Source organism: Cyprinus carpio, chromosome B12, assembly GCF_018340385.1.
Source record: "Cyprinus carpio isolate SPL01 chromosome B12, ASM1834038v1, whole genome shotgun sequence".
Lineage (NCBI taxonomy): Eukaryota > Metazoa > Chordata > Actinopteri > Cypriniformes > Cyprinidae > Cyprinus > Cyprinus carpio.
The window spans coordinates 17,239,119-17,260,437 of NC_056608.1; the positions used below are offsets into that span (position 1 = coordinate 17,239,119).

General features: G+C 36.7%; 1 protein-coding gene across 4 annotated transcripts in view; it reads right to left on the reverse strand.

Moving 5' to 3' along the window:
* vti1a (vesicle transport through interaction with t-SNAREs 1A) overlaps window positions 1-21,319 on the reverse strand; it is a 128,295-nt gene that overhangs the window by 43,329 nt on the left and 63,647 nt on the right. For 2 of the 4 annotated variants that reach the window (XM_042735780.1, XM_042735781.1), the window contains 2 exons: window positions 7,935-8,005; window positions 2,488-2,560 (listed from right to left, as the gene is read on the reverse strand). In XM_042735780.1, the coding sequence (XP_042591714.1) occupies window positions 2,495-2,560; window positions 7,935-8,005 (137 nt within the window). In that variant the 3' untranslated portion in view covers window positions 2,488-2,494. The remainder of the gene's footprint in view (window positions 1-2,487; window positions 2,561-7,934; window positions 8,006-21,319) is intronic. The other 2 variants (XM_042735778.1, XM_042735779.1) reach the window with 1 other exon arrangement.

The following is a 21,319-nucleotide window of genomic DNA, read 5'->3' on the forward strand; positions in this document are numbered from 1 at the left end:
AAATGTAAATATTGGATAAAACATTTTAAATTTCTAACATTTCTAAAGTTAAACTAAAATAAACACATTAAAGCTAAACAGAAATAGAAAATAAATATACACAAATAGAAAACAACTAATAAAAATGAACATTTAAACTTATAAATATATAAAAATATTAATAAAACACTATAACAGAATATTTGAGAATAGAATATAACACTGGTTAGGGGCTAACACCAAAAAAAGAGTAATATGCAGTGTAGTAATAGTAATATCTAATATATTAAGCTATTAATCAAACGTCCAAAGATTAAGCAAGCATGCTATTAAACAACAACCAGGAAAATTTATACCAAAAAAAAAAAAACCCCACACCAGAAAAAAGTAAACCAACATTTATTTGTCATCTCTGCTACTTTTCTGCTGCAAATGGCTTTGAGATGCAACACAGATTCAATATGTATGTAGGAAGGCTTTATTTGCACTTTTTCAAACAGAAAGGCAAAAACAAGTTAGGAAGAGAGATCTAGAGACAGGAAGAACGGGGGGTGCGGTGGGCCTTCATGCAGAAAGGCAGCAGGCTGAAGGGAGACGGCACTCGTGAATAAAGCTCATAAATCCTGATTTGAGGCGGCCTCACTGCAGCACTACATTGCTTAAATGCTATGTCTGATTTAGTTTTCCCATTAGGTGACAGCTGAACTTTAACATTAATTTGATAATATCTGATTATAAGTGCGTGTTATTTACTTAGCGGCGGGGCGGGGATCTAATAAGAGCAAGACAGAGGGAGGTGGGAAGGAAAGGAGGATGATGAATGATTTCTGGACAGCTTCTGTGACACCCGGCGACCGCGGCCCCTCTAATGAGACTTGACAAAATGGAGACATATGCAGAAATATTGGTTACAGTCTGCGTCCTCGGCATCTTGCTCTCTCTCTGTGTGTGTCTCCTCCTCTCCCTCTCGCTCGCCTCACACGTCCTGATTGTCTACGACCACTGAAGCATCTATTTCAATTGGCACTTCCTTCCTGGCCCCGGGGTTTTAAATTTAGCTGGTGTCATTTACATATTACTCTTAATCAAAAAAAGAAAAAAGAAACAAAACCTTATCGTCACGGTTCAGGAAAGGGCGCAAAGGCACTTTATAAAACGGAGATGTGACAGACGTTAAACTGAATTGTGCATGTGTGTAAAGAAGAGAGATATGAGGATGGTGGAGAAAACAACAGTAAGTGGAATAGAGAGAGAGAGAGAGAGAGAGAGAGTGGCTGTGCATTGCTTCAGTTATCTCACATCTACCACACAGGGAAAAAAGCCAATATCCCATCAGCCTGCTGATATGAATGATGAGTTCTGCTGTTTAAAGCCAATACTACATAGAGACAGAATAGTGGGAGGAACACTAGATCTGCTTTAGGGCAGAAAAGTGTTGGAAAAAAACAAAAAAACAAAACAAATGCATGATGACTAGGCCCCACATGGAATCTGTGCCTGCAGATGCCAGAGCTCTGATTCTGAATATACTTGATTTATTCAATTATATTGATAAATGTTGATGTGAAAGAAAAAACAAAACAAAAAAACTAGTATACACACACTATAAGTAACATACAGTATATACATACACTATCATTCAAATGCTTGGAGTCAGTAAGATTTTTAATAAAAATATAAAATACTTATAAATGAATACTTTTATTCAGCAAAGATGTATAAATTAAAAGTAAAAGTAACAAAAAAATTCTATGAAACGAAGTTACAAAAAATACTGTTCTTTTGAACTTTGTAATTAACAAACAAATGTATCATGTTTTCCACAAAATATTAAGTAGAGCAACTGTTTTCAACATCGATAATAAAAATGTTTACAGTATTAAGCACCAAACCAGCATATTAGGATGCTTTCTGTGACACTGAATACTGGTGTAATGGCTACTAAAAAAAATCAGCTTTGCTTTGAACAGCCTACATTACATTTTAAAAGATATCATTTTGTATATTGTAATAACATTTCACAATATTACCATTTTTACTGTATGTTTGATCAAATGAAGCTTCGGTGTGAAAAAAATAAATAAAAAAAACACTGAAAAAAGGAAAAATCCTACAGACCCTAGTGTTTTATATATTATATTATATATTAACTATATTACATGGTTTTGAAAGATCAACATTTAAAAAATTAAATAAAATAAATAATTTAGTGAATTTAAAAACCTTTCTAAAAATAAAAAAGTATAAAATATGCTTATCAGTAAACTATAAATTAAATAAATGTCTACTTTTAAATAGATTTTAAAGAAAGTGCACATCTCGGTTTAAAGCATTACAAAGGCCTATGAGTGTTTCTATGGAAACCCTATAGTTTAAAACCAGAGTTCCACATATTTTCCCCCATAATAATTATAACAATAAGTGTATAATTTTGTGTGTTTATGCAGTGGATGTGTATGGGGCCGCTGTCGAACACATCCATAGAGAGGTATCAGAAACGGTCCCTACCTTCCTCTTACCTTCTCAGCATGCCGGTCAGGATCCGAGAGCTCTTGCCCAAGTTAGCATCCGTCTCTCTCAGCTGTGGAGAAAAAGAGAAGAAAGAAAGTCCACGTTAGAGGTCATGTAAAATTTGTGCTATAGAAATAGGCTTAGAATGTCTATAGACTTCAGTCATAGACACTGAGAACTGGAATAATGGCTGCTGAAGTGTCAGATTTGCCATCACAAGAATAAATTACATTTCAAAACCCCATTAAAATATCTATTTGTAATAAATGTAATATTATAAACTGTAATATTATCTCACAATATTACTGATTTGACTGTATTTTTGGTCAAATAATTGCAGCCTTGATGAGCATAAGATACACTTAAATTGATTTATACAAAAACTTTTCAATGGTAGTGCATGTTTTACATTCATTATGTCTCACGTAGGGGGACACATAAGTAAAAGCTATCCATCTGGAGATGTGTGTGTATGTGTGTGTGTGAGAGAGTGTGTGTTTAGGAATGCTGACATTGCTATGGAAGTGAAGCCAGAGCTCTGGCAGCCGTCAGATACGTGATTCTGGCTGGCCTCCTTGAGAAAGCCTCCTTCCCTGTCCTCACAGTCAGGAGGGACATGTGTGTGTGTGTGTGTGTGTGTGTGTTGGTGGGGTGGGTTAGGTGATGATGTGGTTTTAGGCGGGTTTGGGTTCTGGCACCACCAACAGCCCAAGAGCTGCCTGATGTCTCTCTCAGCGATGGATCTGTCCCATGAGAGCTCCCTCGGCTTTTCCCAAAATCCCTCTCTCTTTCTCTCTCAGGTCAGAGTTGTGCCAACACGAAAACACATGGTGGAGCTCTATGTGAATTACAAACCCAAAACAAGAGCCACAACAAAAGAGATTACCAGTACAGCAGATCTAGAGCAGAGTCCGATTACAGACTAGTAAATGGTCATGGTAAGATGATTCCCAGTAGCTCGATTCAATGCTTGAATTTCACTGACTGAATAGAGTTAAAAGAGCTAGAGTCACGCAGGCCTAAACCTAAATAAAGAAAAATACAATGAACAACAATCATAGCATAACCAAAACAAGAATATTACCCATTTAAAAAGACATTTCAAGCCAACATTTTTAGACTTTATGAAGTTTGGTCACTGTATTCAGAATCTATAAAATAATCTTGTAATCTTTTCTCAAAAATTGCTAAATAGAAATCTTGACATCTGAAAAAGTCACTAAAAGTAAAAACAGGAACAAGTGATGCAGAAAAAGTCTGACGAATGATGGCGCAGTTTGCACACGTACATATTTTGGTCTTTTTTTAAACGTTGCCTTGTCAAAGCTAACCCAGCCAGGGAGATCAAAGAAAAACAGACTATGAAAACGGAAAACAACCAAAAATCGATTTGATTTTTTTATGTAAAAACATCGAATAATGCCAAAAACATCAGAATTGGATTTCTAACCATCTTGGCATCTTGATGGAAAAGCTGCTTTGAACTAATCACTGTAATATAAATGGCACACAAACATTCTGTCCATGTGACAAATGTTGGTTCTTTTTGAAATGTTACATTGTGAAACAAATCGCAGAATAAAATGCAACACTTTAACAATTTCTGTGGGATTTTCCCCCCACTTCTTTTAATGTTTATCATGCAAAAAACATCCTACTTGGACATCCAACCATCTTGACATTCAGAAATACCAATTTGAGATAACTGTAAAACATGTATAAAAAAAAAAACAACATTCTGACCAATGAGGCAGCAGTGACTTTTGCAGGACAAAATTCAACGCAGTAACAATTTGGTCCCCATTTCAGAAAAAAAAAAAAAAAAAACTAATTACGAATTAAAAATATACCTAAGCCTATGGGATTTTCCCACTCATTTTAATGTCCATCATTCAAAAAACACTACCCTGAACATTTGGAATCATAGCAGCACTATTTACTCAAGACATGCAGGATAAGTTACTTGTCAAAGTCAGAGGCTTGTTCATATACTCTGAGGATGAGCAATAGTAATAGTGGTCGTTGCAAGGCACTACGTCTCTCTTAGTGTTTGTCTGCGTCTGTGTCTGTTTGAAAGAGCCTGAGTGAACTGATTGTTAAGAGACACTCCAAAAACTCTTTCATCTGCTGTTTCCTTCACTCAAAAAGCAGTTTATTGCTCTTTCCATCTAATGTCTTCTTATCTTGCTTTCTTTTCTTTTCTCCTCTCCATTTCTCCTGCTTGGCAAAATGTCTTTAAAGTGTGAGGGCCAGTCGGGGCTCCAGGGAAGGAGAGCTATTCTCCATAGACAGCAGACCTTTGAAAGGAAATGTTTTATTTCCTTTGAAATGAGCTGCCTGCCCAACTGCCATGTTGTGATCTTTAAGCATCCTTCATAAGAAGCCATCAGAGAGGCCCCTGACTGAGCTCTCTATACCTGTCTTCTAGAAAGAAAGAGAGGGTGAGAGAGAAAGAGAGAGAGAGGTAAGACTATGACAGCAGACACGGCAGGGACAAACAAAATAGGAGGGATAGACTGAGATATGGAAAGGTAAAAACGATTATACATGCAGAGGATAAAGTAACAAATAAAGGTTGAAGTAAGGAGGGGGAGTAAAAAAGGGATGAGGATGTAGAAAGAAAGACATCTGATACCTTGTAGGAGAAGTGACACACAAAAAAGCTCACAAGCAGTCCTCTATATCAACACCTTTCAATCTTAGCGTGGCATACTTATGTCTATATTTTTTTTATTTTTTTTTTTTGCATATGTCACACTTCAGATATTCAGATCGTCAAACAAATTTTAATAATACACAAATATAATGCAAGTAAATACGAAATGCCGTTTTTGAATTGCCCCCTCCTATTAAATCATGAAAGAACTGTGATTAACCACATTATTTTACAAAGCTGAATTAAATTTCACTAGCCACACCCAGACCTGTTCAATCTAGATATCACTTCAATAGAACCTGTAAAAGCAACACATCATGCTGCGATCTAAAGAAATTCAAGAACAGATGAGAAACAAAATAGTTGACGTATCAGTCTGGAAAGGGTTATAAAGCCATTTTCTAAGGCTTTGGGACTCCAGTGAACCATAGTCAGAACCATTATCCACAAATGGAGAAAACTTGGAACAGTGGTGAACCTTCCCAGGAGCGGCCGGCCTACCAAAATTACTCCAAGAGCGCAACGACAACTCATCCAGGAGATCATAAAAGAACCCAGAACAACATCTGAAGAACTGCAGGGCCTCACTTGCCTCAATTAAGGTCAGTGTTCATGATTCAACAATAAGAAAGAGACTGGGCAAAAATGGCATCCATGGGAGAGTTCCAAGGCAAAAGCCATTGCTGACCAAAAATAATACATTGCTTGTCTCACATTTGCTAAGAAAATATCTTGATTATCCCCAAGACTTCTGGGCAAATATTCTGTGGACTGATGAGGCAAAAGTTTAACTTTTTGGAAGGTTTGTGTCCTATTACATCTGGCGTAAAACCAACACAGCATTTCATAAAAAGAACATCATACCAACAGTCAAACATGGTGGTGGTAGTGTGATGGTCTTGGGCTGCTTTGCAGTTTCAGGACCTGGACGACTTGCCATAATTGATGGAATTCTTAACTCTATCAGAAAATCCTGAAGGAGAATGTCCGGCCATCAGTTTGTGACCTTAAGCTCAAGCGCACTTGGATTATGCAGCAGGACAATGATCCCAAAGACACCAGCATGTCCAACTCTGAATGGCTCGAGAAAAACAAAATTAAGGTTTTGGAGTGGCCAAGTCAAGGTCCGGGCTTAAATCCAATTGAGATGCTGTGGCATGACCGTAAACAGTCCATTCTTGCTCGAAAACCCACCAGTGTGGCTGAATTAGAACAATTCTGCAAAGAAGAGTGGGCCAAAATTCCTCCACAGCTATGTGAAAGATTCGCAATCGCAAAAGCTTGATTGCAGTTGTTGCTGCAACAGGTGGCACAACCAGTTATTAGATTTAGGGGGCAATTACTTTTTCACTTAGGGCCAGGCAGGTTTGGACAGCTTTTTTCCCTTAATAAATGAAATCATTATTTCAAAACTGCATTTTGTATTTACTCGGGTTATCTTTGTGAAATATTACATTTTTTTTGATGATCTGAATTTTTTAATTGTGACAAATATGCAAAAAAAAAAAAAAAAAAAAAAACGAAGGGGGCAAAATCCCCCTTATATATATATATATATATATATATCAAAATCCCCCTTATAGAAATGTTATGAATAGAAACAATTTAATTCACTACAGAATATTTTATATGTATTTTATATATATGCATTCATATTATACACACACATACATATACATTATATATATATATATATATATATATATATATATATATATATATATATATATATATATATATATAAATAATTAGCATTTTTGTTGTTTGAATAAACCCACATTTTTTGAGGTCAAAGATAATTGCGATTCAGAAAACAATTAAATCAAGGAATTACAGATATATTTAATTTTTAGATGTTCTGCATATATTATATAATGGACACAAAAAAGGACAGTCAAGTTACACCTAAAAATACATGAATGCCATTGAAGAAGATGTAAAATATCAAAATGGCATTTACTGTATTAATAAAACTGCACAAGCAGAAGACCATAAGAAAAAAAGCCACAAAAAGAAGGCCGTTAGGTTATAAATTATAAAAATATAGAAACAAAGTTCTTCTAGGGTACCGATATCTTCATAAGTAGTTACCTTAACCCCAATTAAAAATAAAAAGTTACAAGAAGCTAGAAAAAAAGCACAGAAAAGTATATTTAGAAAATGTAACTTTCTTAATACATTCATTCTAAATACATACATTCTTAAATGCGGTTTAAGTGTCTAAATATATTTTTGAGTCCACTGTAAATATATATTTCATGAAAAGTATCTTGTGGAATCTAGTCTACACCAGTCTGTAATCTACAATCCCTTTTGTGATGTCGGTCCAGCAGCACAGTCACAGTGGAACGACTTGCAGAGGTATAGCAGCCGGAAGAACAGAGAACAAATGCTTGTTCTGTCCAGAGGTGTTTTTGTTGTCCAGCTATGCCCGTTTAGACAGTCTTGCATCATGCATGATCTCACCGCATGAGACGGGAAGACTACAAAGGCTTCTTATTGGTGCTGTGCTCTGTGTCAAACATTTTGTGGTCTGTACATTCAATCAATCACTCCAGCAGGCCCACTATGCTAATGCGTGAGAGGTGCGAGCTGGTGTTAACTGCCTGCACTTGAGTGCGCTCCTGTTCTCTTGTCAAGTGTCATCCCAAAGAGCCAAGATCCGATCAAGTCAAGTATTTGTAAGCCTGTGTAATTGCTTAGTGAGAAAAGCATATGTGTGTTTGTCCTGGATGAGTATTGGCTCATGAGGACCGTCTAAGGAGTGTGTTTATGGGTGTAAACTCACCCGATCGCGGGATCTCTGTATCTTCTCACGGTCACTGTGCAGGTTGCTGAGGATCTCCTGTCCCACTTGCTCTGTAAGAGGATAAAAGGAGAAACAGACCTTGTTAAGGTGTGCTTGCATTTACTGCCGTTTCGCAAAGTTTCATGGGCAAATCAAGTTGCTTCGATAGGAATTGCTTAAGGTGGATTTTTTTTTAAGTTTATTCATTTTTTTATTCTGTAAGAAGACATGCACATAAACGGCAAAGGAAATATATTTATTGAAAAATTTTGTATTCTATCTATTTCTTTTCTTCTGCAAAAAAGGCCTCTAACACTAGCTTGCTCTATTCTTTTTCTATTCTGTTTTCTTTTTATTTAATATATAATAATAATAATAAACCTTACTACATGGACTACGTTAAGCTAATTGAGACTTTTAAATGTAAAAATTATTATTATTTTTTTTTTTACAAATCTGAAATGTTGTGTTTAAATATGCAAATGAGGCATTATTTAATTAAATATGTACTAATTTCTAGAAAATAAATCTGAACACGGTATAAAGCCAGGTTCAAAATTCTAGTTTCATTTTGTTAACATACTAGCGTCATATTACATAACTATGCTGTTATCACTCCATAAATCAGAAAATAGCCAGAAAAAATATAAACACACACATATATATATATATACACACACACACACACACACACACACACACACACACACACACACACACACACACATATATTATATATATATATATATATATATATATATATATATTATTAAATATATTTTCTAATAATAAAATTAATATTTTGAAATATTTTACCATATTTTTAGGAAACAAAACATTAGATAAATCAGGAAAATATTATATGAACAAACACTTCTGTAAAAAAAAATAAAATAAAAAAAAAACCTTCAGAATATAAATGAAATAAGGAATAAAAATGAAAAGTTTGATGTATGTAAGTGCTGCTGAATTGGAGATTTCTGTCTTATGGCCAAGTGTATGACTTGGAAGTGTCTTGTCTTTAAAAAATTAACTTTGTCTCAAGTTATAGAAATACAATGAAGGAGGGACATATCAGAATCTCAGAAACTTGAAAGTGGGCTCTTCTGACAAAAAAAATTTGGGAAAACTATGACATTAAAAAAAAAAAAAAAAAAAAGAGTTGTCAATATGACTCATGCCTAGTTACAACCCTGATTTCTAATGTCTGGGGATCTCAAACTACATCTCCTTCTCGGCAACATGCTGTCTTAAATATTTTGCATATCCCAGCATGCCGCATCAGACCGAGCCCGAACAGCACATGCAATATTCAGCTGCTCGCTTACAAACACATTTCATCTGTCATGGACGTACACCCATTTACACGCTCACACTTAGATAAACATCCCATACATGGCGTCTGACAAGCCTGTCTGTGGTCACTGTCATATTCACATCCCAAGGGTCAAAAGAGTAAAAAAAAAAACAATGAACAAAACAAAAATCCCACCCTCCCTTCCTCCAGCAAAAACCCTCTCCACTATAAGTAGAAACCACATTAGCAGTCTGAAGAGGAAGTGAGTAAAAAAAGTGAAGTGAAAAATCTTTGCATGGATCAAAGCTATGCTTTCAAATGCACCAAACAATTGTGAGTAAACAACACACTCATGACTGGATTACGCTACACAGGTGCAGCTCTCAAAGAGTCAGCGTGACGCTCGAGGAACAGAGGAATGGGCTACATCTGCGTTCGCACAGAACAAGAAAGACCGAGACACTTAAACGCGTCTCTCACCTTCATTAATTTCCAATCAGCGTGGGGACAGATTGAAGGATACTCAGATTAGATGGAGCAGTCACAGCGCATGTGACAGATAGGCCAGATTAAAAGAGTGAATAGAGATATTAATAACCATCATAACCATGTCCAGCAGTCGAGCCTGAGACACGCTGCCGCCCACCCGCGAGTGGAAATCTTGTGTAAAGAAAAAATTAAGCACTGCTATCTGTCTCTGTCCAGGGCGAAAGGGGCCTTTAAACAAATGAATGTGACATGGGCACAATTGCAACAATGCAATACACAAGCGCGCAGACACGCCTGCTCATATATCACTTCAGATGATAGATGAGACCGTTGGCATGAAGGGGTCCGAGCGCAAATGAAACAATCCTGTCAGCGCTCTATATTCTACGCTCAACGAGATATAAATAAACAGAAGGAGAAAAAACAAAGTTGTTATGCACAATAGGTACAATAGAAAACTTGACTGTCATATTTCTCAGACGCCTTTCTAGATAACGAGATATTCAGAGTCAAGGTCTCCTATTCAAGGGTCGTGCGCTTCGCTATCTCCATTGACTCCGATTGTTGGCATCCACATAAGTTAACATTCATTCTAATGAAAGTGAAGTGAACACAAATGAATTCAAAGAAATATGAGGGAAAAATAGAGCAGGTACATAAAAGAATTTCCACAAAATCAAGAACCAGGAGGGTTGGCTGACTGACTGCATAAAACCTGTGCCACTGAAAATATGGAATAAAAGCTGTTAAACCAAACTCCGTATAATGTAATATTCATGCGGCCAACACACTGTAAAACACATTATGGACTCCGGTTTCTTTTTCCCCTGTGCATGAGCGCAAAGACAAATATTTCTCTTAGTTGTGGGACCGCAAATTGATGCTGCCATTAAGATCGAGCTCCAAAAGCACACACCCATACACAAAAACACACACTGTTGGACAATTAGCCGAGTGTACACCGCATCCCAGGGGTGAGAGGAACTTTAACAACCCACAATTCCACCGCTCTCTTCCTCTCTTGATATATCCATTTGTCTCTGTCTATATGTTTCACTAATAATCTGATCTATCTGTCTCTCTTCTCGATTTGTATATTTGTAGAGTAATGAGACCTGGACAAGTATGTGGCAGAGGTTTGAGCAGAGAGTTTGGCTAGAGAAAAACAAACACTCCCTGAGAAGGGGAAAAGACATGATTTCTCTTCCTTCCTTTTCTACGAAGAAAAAAAAAAGAGCTGTTAGAGGGAAAAATCACTCATTTTTCACTAGACATTGTTGAGGGATAGTTGAAGATAGCTGAAAATTCTGTCATCATCATTTACTCTAATTTTTTTAAAAACGTGAATGACTATGTATTCTGTGGAACAAAAAAGAAGATATTTCAAAGAATATTTTGTCCATACAATGAAAGCCAATGGGGTCCAAAACAAAACAAAACAAAACAAAACAAAACAAAACAAAACAAAACAAAACAAAACAAAAAAAAACAAAACAAAACAAAAAGGGTGGGGTCAAAACAAAACAAAACAAAAAAAAAAAAAAAAAGGCAACTGCCGCCCAAAAACAAAACAAAAACAAAAACAAAAACAAAAACAAAACAAAACAGGCATTTGTATCTTCTTTCGTGTTATACAAAAGAAAGACAACATGAGAGTGAATAAATGATGACAATTTTCATTTTTGGGTGGACTTTTAACCCTTTTAACGGTGGTATTATTTTAACTGTTAATAATATGCAATAATACACAAAATATTGACAACAAGATACATTGCATTCAGATCTCAGGTCATCATGTGCAATAAAACTAAATACTTGAAGCGTAGCATGAATTACGGACAGTTATTCTTTTGTATGCAGCACTTTAGATACATGTCTACTTAATGAGGTGCTAATTAATTATCACACGCTTTAATGAGGATGCTGACATTCTGTAAATTGAGGGTGTAGCTGTGAAAAACATGCGTTCAGGAACGAGAAAAAAAACACTAAATAAATAAATAACTAGACTCCGTGCTTACGAACACGACTCATAATGATATAAAATATTCTTCCCCCGTTTAAGGCCCTATTAACAATTTAAATGACCCTGACGCCAAGCTTTTCCACAGGCCTGCTCTAGTTAAAGATCCAGATCCCCAAGGCCCATTTAACAAGGATATTACTAAAATCCATAACAGCACAATCATTAACGATGAGCTGGTTTTAATGCAGACTCTTTAACTGATTGCTGACCACAACTTGCAGACGAGATCTCTGTTCTCACTGCGATACTTTAGAGCAGAACTGTGCCAATACTATCAAATTTCAAATTATTATTGTTCTTTCACACAATATTAAACTGACTGTTTATTTATTTATGTGGTCATAATTTAATGTCTAACAAATCAAAAGATGGTACTCAAGTAGGCTCTCTAAAAAAAAAAGAAACTCTGAAACTAGCAGAAAACTCATCTATGAGCTGCAATACTAAACAAAAGCTAAGCAAAACAAAACCTACAGGTTCAAGTTAACAGGTTCACCTACGCTGCTTTTCAGAAGCCATGGCAAAACAAGAAAGACTGTGTACCGCAACATAACTACAAGAAAATTTGTCTTCGTGGGCTGCAAGATGAAGCAAACATACTACATGAACAACGTGAATCATACCCTCAAACGAATCTTACCACCTGTTTCTTTTTAGTGACTCAAAAACATATATCATGACTGGTGAATCGTTAATCCCGAATAATGACTCTTTTGAGCCGGTTCTTTTAATGCACAGTTCAATGCAATTTACAACACAAGATCAATGAATTTCTACTGGATATAAGTAAACTGAAATTAATTGGATCAAATCCAAATCAAATTCAAATTGAGAGTTTGTATCAAAACCCAGTCCTACATTAAAGATGAATTATTTTTCAGCTTGAGAAGTCTCTAAAACACCTTGACGCATTGAAAGCCTGAGTGTTTAATTACCAGTAATTCCATTTCTTTTTATTCTGAGTGTATTGCTTTAACTTTACTACTTTTCCCATCCCTACACCGCTGAAACATTGTGTCAGTGTAGTCAAAGTTTCTTTCATCTTTCGGTCTGTCTGTCTTTCCCTTTTGTGACAGACCATGCCTGTCTGCCTTTGAGCTTGGCCTGCAGGAACATCAAATCACTCAGGACATCTCGGAGGTCCGAATGTCACTCGTTTTCATCCCCCTCTTCCTGCCAGCCGTTGGCAGCAAGATGGAGGCAGAACACACCGGGGAAGAAGCGTTCTCCACCTCTCCGTTCCCTCGTCCTTCTATCCGTCCATCCACCTCCCCTCAGCAGACACGTATAATTGGGCACATCATCAATTTTACAGCAGCTGTTTGAGTGTGAGTCCTCTCTGAGTTGTCTGAAGCCCTCTGTCTGTCCCCAGAGCTGAAAGGGTACATGCCCTGACACAGGCTCACTCCCAGGCTCCGGACTGCTTTTTATTACAGAGTTGCAGCCACTTTTTGAAGGTTACCACACACACTTCTATCTGGACACAATCCACAGACACAGCCAAATGAGAGCAAAAGTGCCCAGGGGAAGAGTAAAGGCAGGTCCAACACCGACTGCCCCCCCCCACACACACAAAGAGCAATGCAGAAACACAGTTCCTTTTTCTTTATTTTAGACAAGTTATTCCCCTGTCTGGGAGCAAAGTGCTGATGGCACTTTTATTATTCTTGTTATTTGTTTACAGTATTCAGCTGCTGACCCACCAAATTTAAGCATCCTCTCTATTGTAGAATGAACAAACATAATTTTATTATTTTAATTAAGGAATTAATTAAATTAAAAGGGGGGGGGGGTCATTATTTACTCACCCAAAGCGAATACTTTTCTTTCTTATGTGCATCAATTAAAAAAATAAAAAAAAGAATCTTCAAAACCTGCTAAAATAAATCAGTCGTTTCACTGACAAGAACTGGCACAAAAGAACGATTCTTTTACTAATCCTGTTCCCGACTGAGATGAGTGGAAGTCCGATTTGTAAACAAATTCTAATAAATAAATAAAAATCACTAAAATAATAATAATAATAAAAAAAAAACAGTTATAACAGTTAACAGGATACTCTATAACTTTTTTTTAAATAACTGTTGATAAAAACTATTATTGTCACTTTAAATCACTTGTTTCTCATTTTTATAAGTGCGAAAAGGTTCAATTCCAAGAAATATTCCACAATTTGGCCTAGTATCTAGTATATATATATAAATATTTTTTTTTTTTTTTCAGAGAATCATCTGAATCATTGCCAATGAATGATTTGGTCCAATTTGTGAACCATATTGACCACAAACTCTACTATTTGCCTTCATAATGCATAAAATGTAGTTCGCAAGCCATATGAAGCGCTACTATGAGGTTTTTGGGGGGAATTTCCAGATATAGTAATTTACAGTATTCGCCTGTATGTTAAAGACCCGTGGAAACTCTTTAAAATGTTCCTTTATATATATAATCATTTTCGCATTTACTATTGCTTTAGTACAAAGGTAAAATCATCAACCCAAAGCTAAATCTGGGCCTAGTCTTGTTCAAAACTGGGTTTAACAGCCTAGACAGACAGAGGATGGACAGAATAAAATGGATAGGAAGAGAATGTATTGGTTTCAAAGGGATGAATGAGAGAGACAGAGAGAAATAAGGTAAGGGCCATGGCCTGTCTGTGCGAGAGCAAGCGCTGGGTAATCAGGCCCCATTTCACTGGCCTTTTTTCACTCCGCTGGGCTCTGTTTTATTCATTGGCTCAGCCCTGACCCTGCCGCGCTTCTGCTCTGACAAATCACTTCTGATTAAGACAAATCTTTATTAGCCGGCCACTCAACTTCCCCTATTAATCATTCTCTTCTCTCTCTCTCAGACTCTCTCTTCCCAGCTCACACACAGCATATCTCACACACTCTTCTAAAGGCCTGAATACTGCCGATTGTTGTGTGTTGAGATGTGAGGGCTTCTTCTGGCTGATAAGACACAGGTTTAATGGGTATGAATGACCACACCAGGGGGAGCGTGTGCGCTAATAGAACCATTTATTTAAGCTGGGGGGAAGACAGAGAAAATGAACCCTGATTTCCCCTCCTATTTCCACTCCTCTGAGATTAAGATTTGAAAGCGAAGACTCTCTCAGAGACCCTGGATGGACCAGAGGACAAGGCATTCTGAAGAACAGGTTCAACAGCAGAATGCCTCATGAGCTCAAAAACAAGCAAAGATAAGAATCGCATCAATAGCGACCGACTTCTGTATCAGTGAGCTTATAGTTGAAATAAAAGCAGATAGGAGTGAATCTTCAATAAGAAGAACTTTTCTGTCCTCTAGAAAAATTAAAGAGAGAAACAATTTTCTATAGGACAGCCTATAATAACTAACTATGCATAAAACATATTGTTTAAAATTATTATTGTCACTTTAATCACTTATTTCTAAATTTTAAGTGCTGAAAGGTTAAATTTGGCAGAATTAATCCAATAAAAAAAAACTAACTAGACTAGCCAGTAAAATTTTATAACATACACTATCACTTTAAAATAAATGCAATTAAATTAATTGTTTGCATCATGATCCTATCTTTACTCAATAAAAACAAATAAATTTTTATAAATGCAAATGTGATAAATGTTAAATGTCATAAATTACTTGCATTTTTCTAGACGTTAAATTGTCAAAAATAATCATAATCGCCCACAAATTGACATCCAACTAAGAGAAAAAGGAGCTAAATTTCTGTTGAATACCATTGCTTTTGTGGGTGGGAAAGGTGTAGGGTGGCTAGTTTTTCTTGCAGCAAATTGCTTCAATTTAATCAACTGGCATTACTGAAGCATCCAAATGAAAACTAATAGAGTCTGGGGCAGGTCTTGATTGGCTCACTTACAAAAAGTGCAGGCTGCCCACTGCTTTCAGGTTCCTCAATTAAACAGGCAGAATTTCCATGGGCCACTGGAGAGCCATACATCTACCGTGCCCGAACCAGTCAATCCGCACCCATCAAATGGACCTCGTTCACTCGTTCACTTCATTCTTTCAGAGCAGGAAATGATTTCTTCGTGCAGATTAGGCCCCAGCTGAACTGAAATGTGCACCAAACGTGACCGAGCGAAATTAATAAACAGTGGTACACTGTCAGTTGACTTTATTAATATTGATGCATGTGCCGCCACTTTATTTGGTGCATTTTTTTCCATCCTTTTCAGAGCAAAGAGGGCCAGCCCAAAAGATTAGTCTTTGTGTACAGTCACCGGTTTTCAAAGAAAGCAAAAAAACACATGCATTCGTCTTCATATGTCATGATAAACACAGATCATACTTCAGTGCTGCAAATATGCATTTTTTTGGCTGACAATGTCATGGATTCAGATGAAAAGTGTGGTATCAAATACGAAATATGAAATGTGAATAGGAAATGCGTGCTGTAATTCACTCTGGGCTGGAGAGGAGAATAGAAAGGAAGAGCTAAAAGAGAGAGAAGTGAGGAACATATAAACGCAAGCTGGCGTGGCTGTTGCAGTGGGAGGCCTGCTCTTATAATCACCTCACTTCCTCCTAATCACATGCTGCACATCATTTACTGAACACCAGCAAACTTCACACCCTGCCAGACTCACAAGCTCCAATGTGTCGGACTGGAAGAAAATCCTGACGTTCTTTTAAACAGTTTAGGAACGTTAATGATCCCATTACTTTTGATTAAAGCCTGTAACGCCTCTAATCAGAAAGTTGACAGGCAGATCAAACAGCCAAACACAAATTTTGCCTTTTAATTATCTGTAAAACACAACACCTCAGGGTGTTCATCCCTGCCTATCTCTGACAAAAACCTCCGTCGAAACGATGCCAAGATCTAACACTTCCTAACAGTTCATTATCCAATAAGAAAAAAAGCAAACAAAAACCCAACGAGCATTCAGATCTTAAAAGCAATCTTCACAATTAGCAGAGCGCTTGGGGAGCCCTGCAGTCCTGTGTATCGCAGGACTCCAAATTGAAACACCTTAATTATATTTGTCAAAACAATGTGCCGTCAACCTCATTTGCATGTTCTGACAGCCGCCCCCGAGTAGCTCTCAAGACTTTAGCACATTTAAACACCTACTGATTTTAGTTTTCACTTGCTCTCTCTTTTTAAATGAATCCACCGATCCGCTTAGTTTTGTTTTAAACGCTCTCTCAGTCCCACAGTAATCCACTCAAAACAACAGGAACGAATGAAGAATAGTGCTTGGACTTGTCATGTGAGAGTACAGATTCATATTAAAGCAAGCTCTACCTGTGCCTAGAGTAAAAATAACAATGCTCTTTCAAGACCTACAGGTGGTCAGGTGTGCTTTGATTGGTTCAGCGAAAATAGATTGGAAAGAAAGAAATTCCACTGATTTGTTGCAATCGATTTTGGTCTATTTGGTCTATTTTCGCTCACAGGTTTTTGATTCATGGTACGCAAAAGAAAAAAAGTTGCAGACCTCAGTAATATTAAGAACTTCATGCTTTGCAGATAATCAGAGTTTTCAGAGCCATATTCCAGAACTTGTATTATTAGCCAAAACCAAGAGAAATCGCGGGAACTATATATTTTATAGGGATAGAAAAAAAATACTTGTGGTGTTTCAAACCTGTATGCATTAACTTTGTTGTTTTGCATGTTTTATACAACATTTTAACAGTTTATGTCCATAAAATGCAATTCACTGGGGTCAAAACAATATTAGACCCCAATGACTTTAATTTTATGGCCAAAAACAGACATTTTTCAAAGTTCTTCTCATATAGTAAGTCATATACAGGGTTGGAACAACATAATGGTGATTAGGCCTAAATAATTACAGAATTTTTGTGTGAGCTATGTGCTGAAATTATAATTTTATGTCATGTCACAGGGATTTTTTTTTTTTTACCTACAAAAATATAGTTATATTAGTGCTCAAGCACAAAAACGGTTCCTTATCTGACCTATAAAACAGAAAGCAGAGGAGAGACGATGGCGATTATGCCTGTGTGACAGACTGAGCTCTGCGGGACAGCAGAGTTCTCCAAGGGCTCGGGGTCCTTGATTCATGCTTCATTATTTAGAACATCTTCACAAAGCCCTGTCAGGTCTCTTACAAAGACAGCCCTGATTCAGCCAAAACCCGAGCAAAAATCCGTCAAGAAAAAAACGCTCTCTCTTTGCTTATATGCTGCTAAATACATCAACGACGTGCCAATGATATGTAAAATATGTATTCTCACAAAACAAACAAAAATTCTCGGGAGAATTAGGACTGTCTGCTGTAATTTGGCTTAAGCAGAAATGGAGGGCGTGAAAGCAAGACATCAAACATGAGTTTGAATCGGAAGCTTGCGGCGGCACGCTACTCTGTGCTGTTAGGATTCGTAGCGCTGACAGAATCTGACAGTTACCAACACTTAGGGATTCTCCCACTCGAGCTTTGAGTTCATTAATACTTATGAGCTGAACAGTTGTCTCATAACGCATAGAAAATGCACTGGTTAAACATGTTTACCGATCAGCTTATATAAAGCTGTGGTTGAAACGGACCCACTTTTGGGAAAAAAAGCCATTTCAAACTGAGAAGCTTTTAAAAATTAAATGAGCAAAGCTTTATGGGAACCTGGGGGGATCGGGATGTAATCTACTTGATGTAAATGGATGTTTTTTATGCAGTGACATTTTTGTTTTACACTTTGGAAACTTCTATAATGACATTAACACAAGTTAAAATACTATAACTGTTTCTGATTTATTTCTACTCTGAGTATAATTGTCATACTGTCCATATCTAAGCTACACTATACAAAAACTTCCATGCAAAATCTTGGGCATCTTTTTGCAGGCTTCATTGTTTTAGCCAGTAGGTGGAAACAAGTAACAGAATCATTTTTGTGACTGATTTGTTCAAAACCATTTAAAACAGGTTGATTCAGGAATGAACCTAATGTCTATGTGAGTGAGTCATTTAATCATTCACTCAACTTATTAGTTTAAAAAACACTGAAACAAGAGTCACTGAATCACTCACTTCAACAAATCATTCAAAAACAGTGTTTTATTTAAAAATACCACTATTGTGTTTTGCTACAGTAGGTATTGCATCAGATTCCGCTGAACTATTTTCATTGGCGGAGCAAAAAAAGACAAAATAACTGCCAATTGTTTGACTAAAATGAAAGTTTCTTAGTATTCATTTACTTTACTGTTTACTGAACTTCTGTACAAAATCAATATAAATGTTCTGGTGTCTGGTAGCTGCTAACAAAGTCCTCTTTTCTAGCTTAAAATATTACAGTCTTCACCTGTATTTGGTGGCGATGTAATTATGTCTTTGTCCTTCTGTAATTTTTTTGTTTTCACAAGGTTTCCTCTGCATTTTTTCCATTGCAAAGAGGCAGGGGTGTCTGTTTGCCAGAACACTACTGCTTTGTCAGCCCAAACAACACCAGTTTGTCTGTTTCTTTAGGTTAATACCAATACACTTCCCATCACTAGAGAACGGCAAATAAAAACACTATTATAAGGAGGAGATGAGGCATGGCGGGAGCACACAAAGAGATGCATCATGCGGCTCATTTAACAATAGCCATGGCTAGCCTGATGAAGAGGGATTATTGTCAGATGCCAGAGTGAAAATACACAACATAACATCAGCACAGAGGGCAGGACTACACAATCTATATTTGTGAGCATGTTTTAACCATAATGGAACAACAGGTTTGAATCCAAGTAATGTCAAGGCCCTAAGTTACAATCTTCGAAAGCTTCGTCCTTTCTAACAATTTTCTCATTTTGCACCTCTTTTGCTTTTTAAAATACTTACAACTTACAACATACAATGGGCACCACTGCACATGAAGAACCAAAAAAAACATTAAAAACCAGAGGAGCTTGTCAAAATAAAACGGCATCTCTTGATTTCCAGTGTGTAGTGGCATAAAACTCTTCCTTGTGAACTGATGACGACATTTTCTGAATCAAATGTAATCATCCAGTCACAAATGGTATGAGTTGTTCATGATCATGCTATGAACAGGATTTGAAAATTACAATAAAAAGTTTAAATTAGTGTCAAGTGTGCAACAGAAACCAATGTTCTAAGAGTTTGCATGACTACATTTAGCTAACAAAACATTGGGGGTAAGTTTTCAATGTGTTTCAATCTTAAATGCCTTTTGAAGAGCAACGTTTGGCTATATGTGAACCTGGGTGTTCCTTTAACTGTGGACACTTTTGGATTTATAGAAAATAGAAAACACTTAAAAAATCAAAATCAAACTTACTTAATTTTTTTAATTTGACCACTAGCAATGGCCAGCAGTGGCTAGTAATTTTGCAGTCAGTTTTTATGTACGCTAAATACACACAATTCAATCCCTTTTTTTTCTTCAATTTTGACATAATCTGAAATCAAGCATAATAAAATATATCTTGATTTTTCTTTTTCTTTTTTAAATCACGTCTCAAACCTACGATTTTTTTCTTCTAAATAAATACTGAAATGTAAATGATTATTTTTATTTTTTATTGTATTTTATTTTTATGTTTTGCTTATTGATTAATAGTTTTTTTAAAATTTGTATAGTTTAAGATTTTAAAGTCTGGATCTGGGTTAAGTGAAATATTCTACATTATATACATAAAATTTATACATGAATGATAAATGGTAAAAAAACGTTTTCCATGTCAGTTTTAATATGGTCTTCATGTAAAATAATGAAATCTGTAGTGTTAACAAAAATCAGTTAAAGTTGAAGAAACACCCACCTACAAACCACAATATTCCATTGCCATGGATGCCAACAACCTTGACTGTCTTCATAAGTGCAGCATAGCACTGAAAGACTTCAATGGTATTCAAGTGCAGCGAAGCTGTGGGATCTGCATGGTTTTAAATGTTGTTAAATGCAAGAGCATGCATTGGACTGAATGTCACGCATGGTCAATGAAAGTCGGCATGTAATCAGTGGCAAAGAGTTGAATTAACTGCACCAGCCCTGACAGGCCAAGCAACCTCCCTGCCATCTCATCCACTAATGAAGCATATCTAACTTTTTAGACATGGCAGAACTAATTTAATCTAACTTCTTAGAGTGCGGTGCCATCAAATTAATTATTCATAAAGGACAGGATATTACAACTCAATTGTCAACTTGTCGCTGTCCTTTTCAAATCCCTCTGTCTGCCTCCTCGCTTTTGTCTTCCGTCTTCATCTTTTTCTCGCACTTGTACTTTTAATCTATTACAGAGAGGTACACACTGTCATGGTCGCAGTTGAACAAAATAATTTGCTTGTGTTTTTTGAAGTTGGTTGGTGGTGGTCGGTGGTTTTATTCGGGAGTGGATCCCCACGGGTGTCTGGAATGTGACTGTGGGGCCAACTCCACCAAAGCACGGAGACACGATGCGGGTAATAACAAAACGCATATACCTTTACCACTCACATGAATAATACATGCCATCTAACAGAGCCCACCTTTCCTTTATGTTGCTTGGATCAGTGGGCAGGAAGAAGTGATGAGTTTGGTGCCACTCACCTCTCAGGCATCATCAGCCTGTTAGCACCCCCACCCACCCCACACACACCCACACCT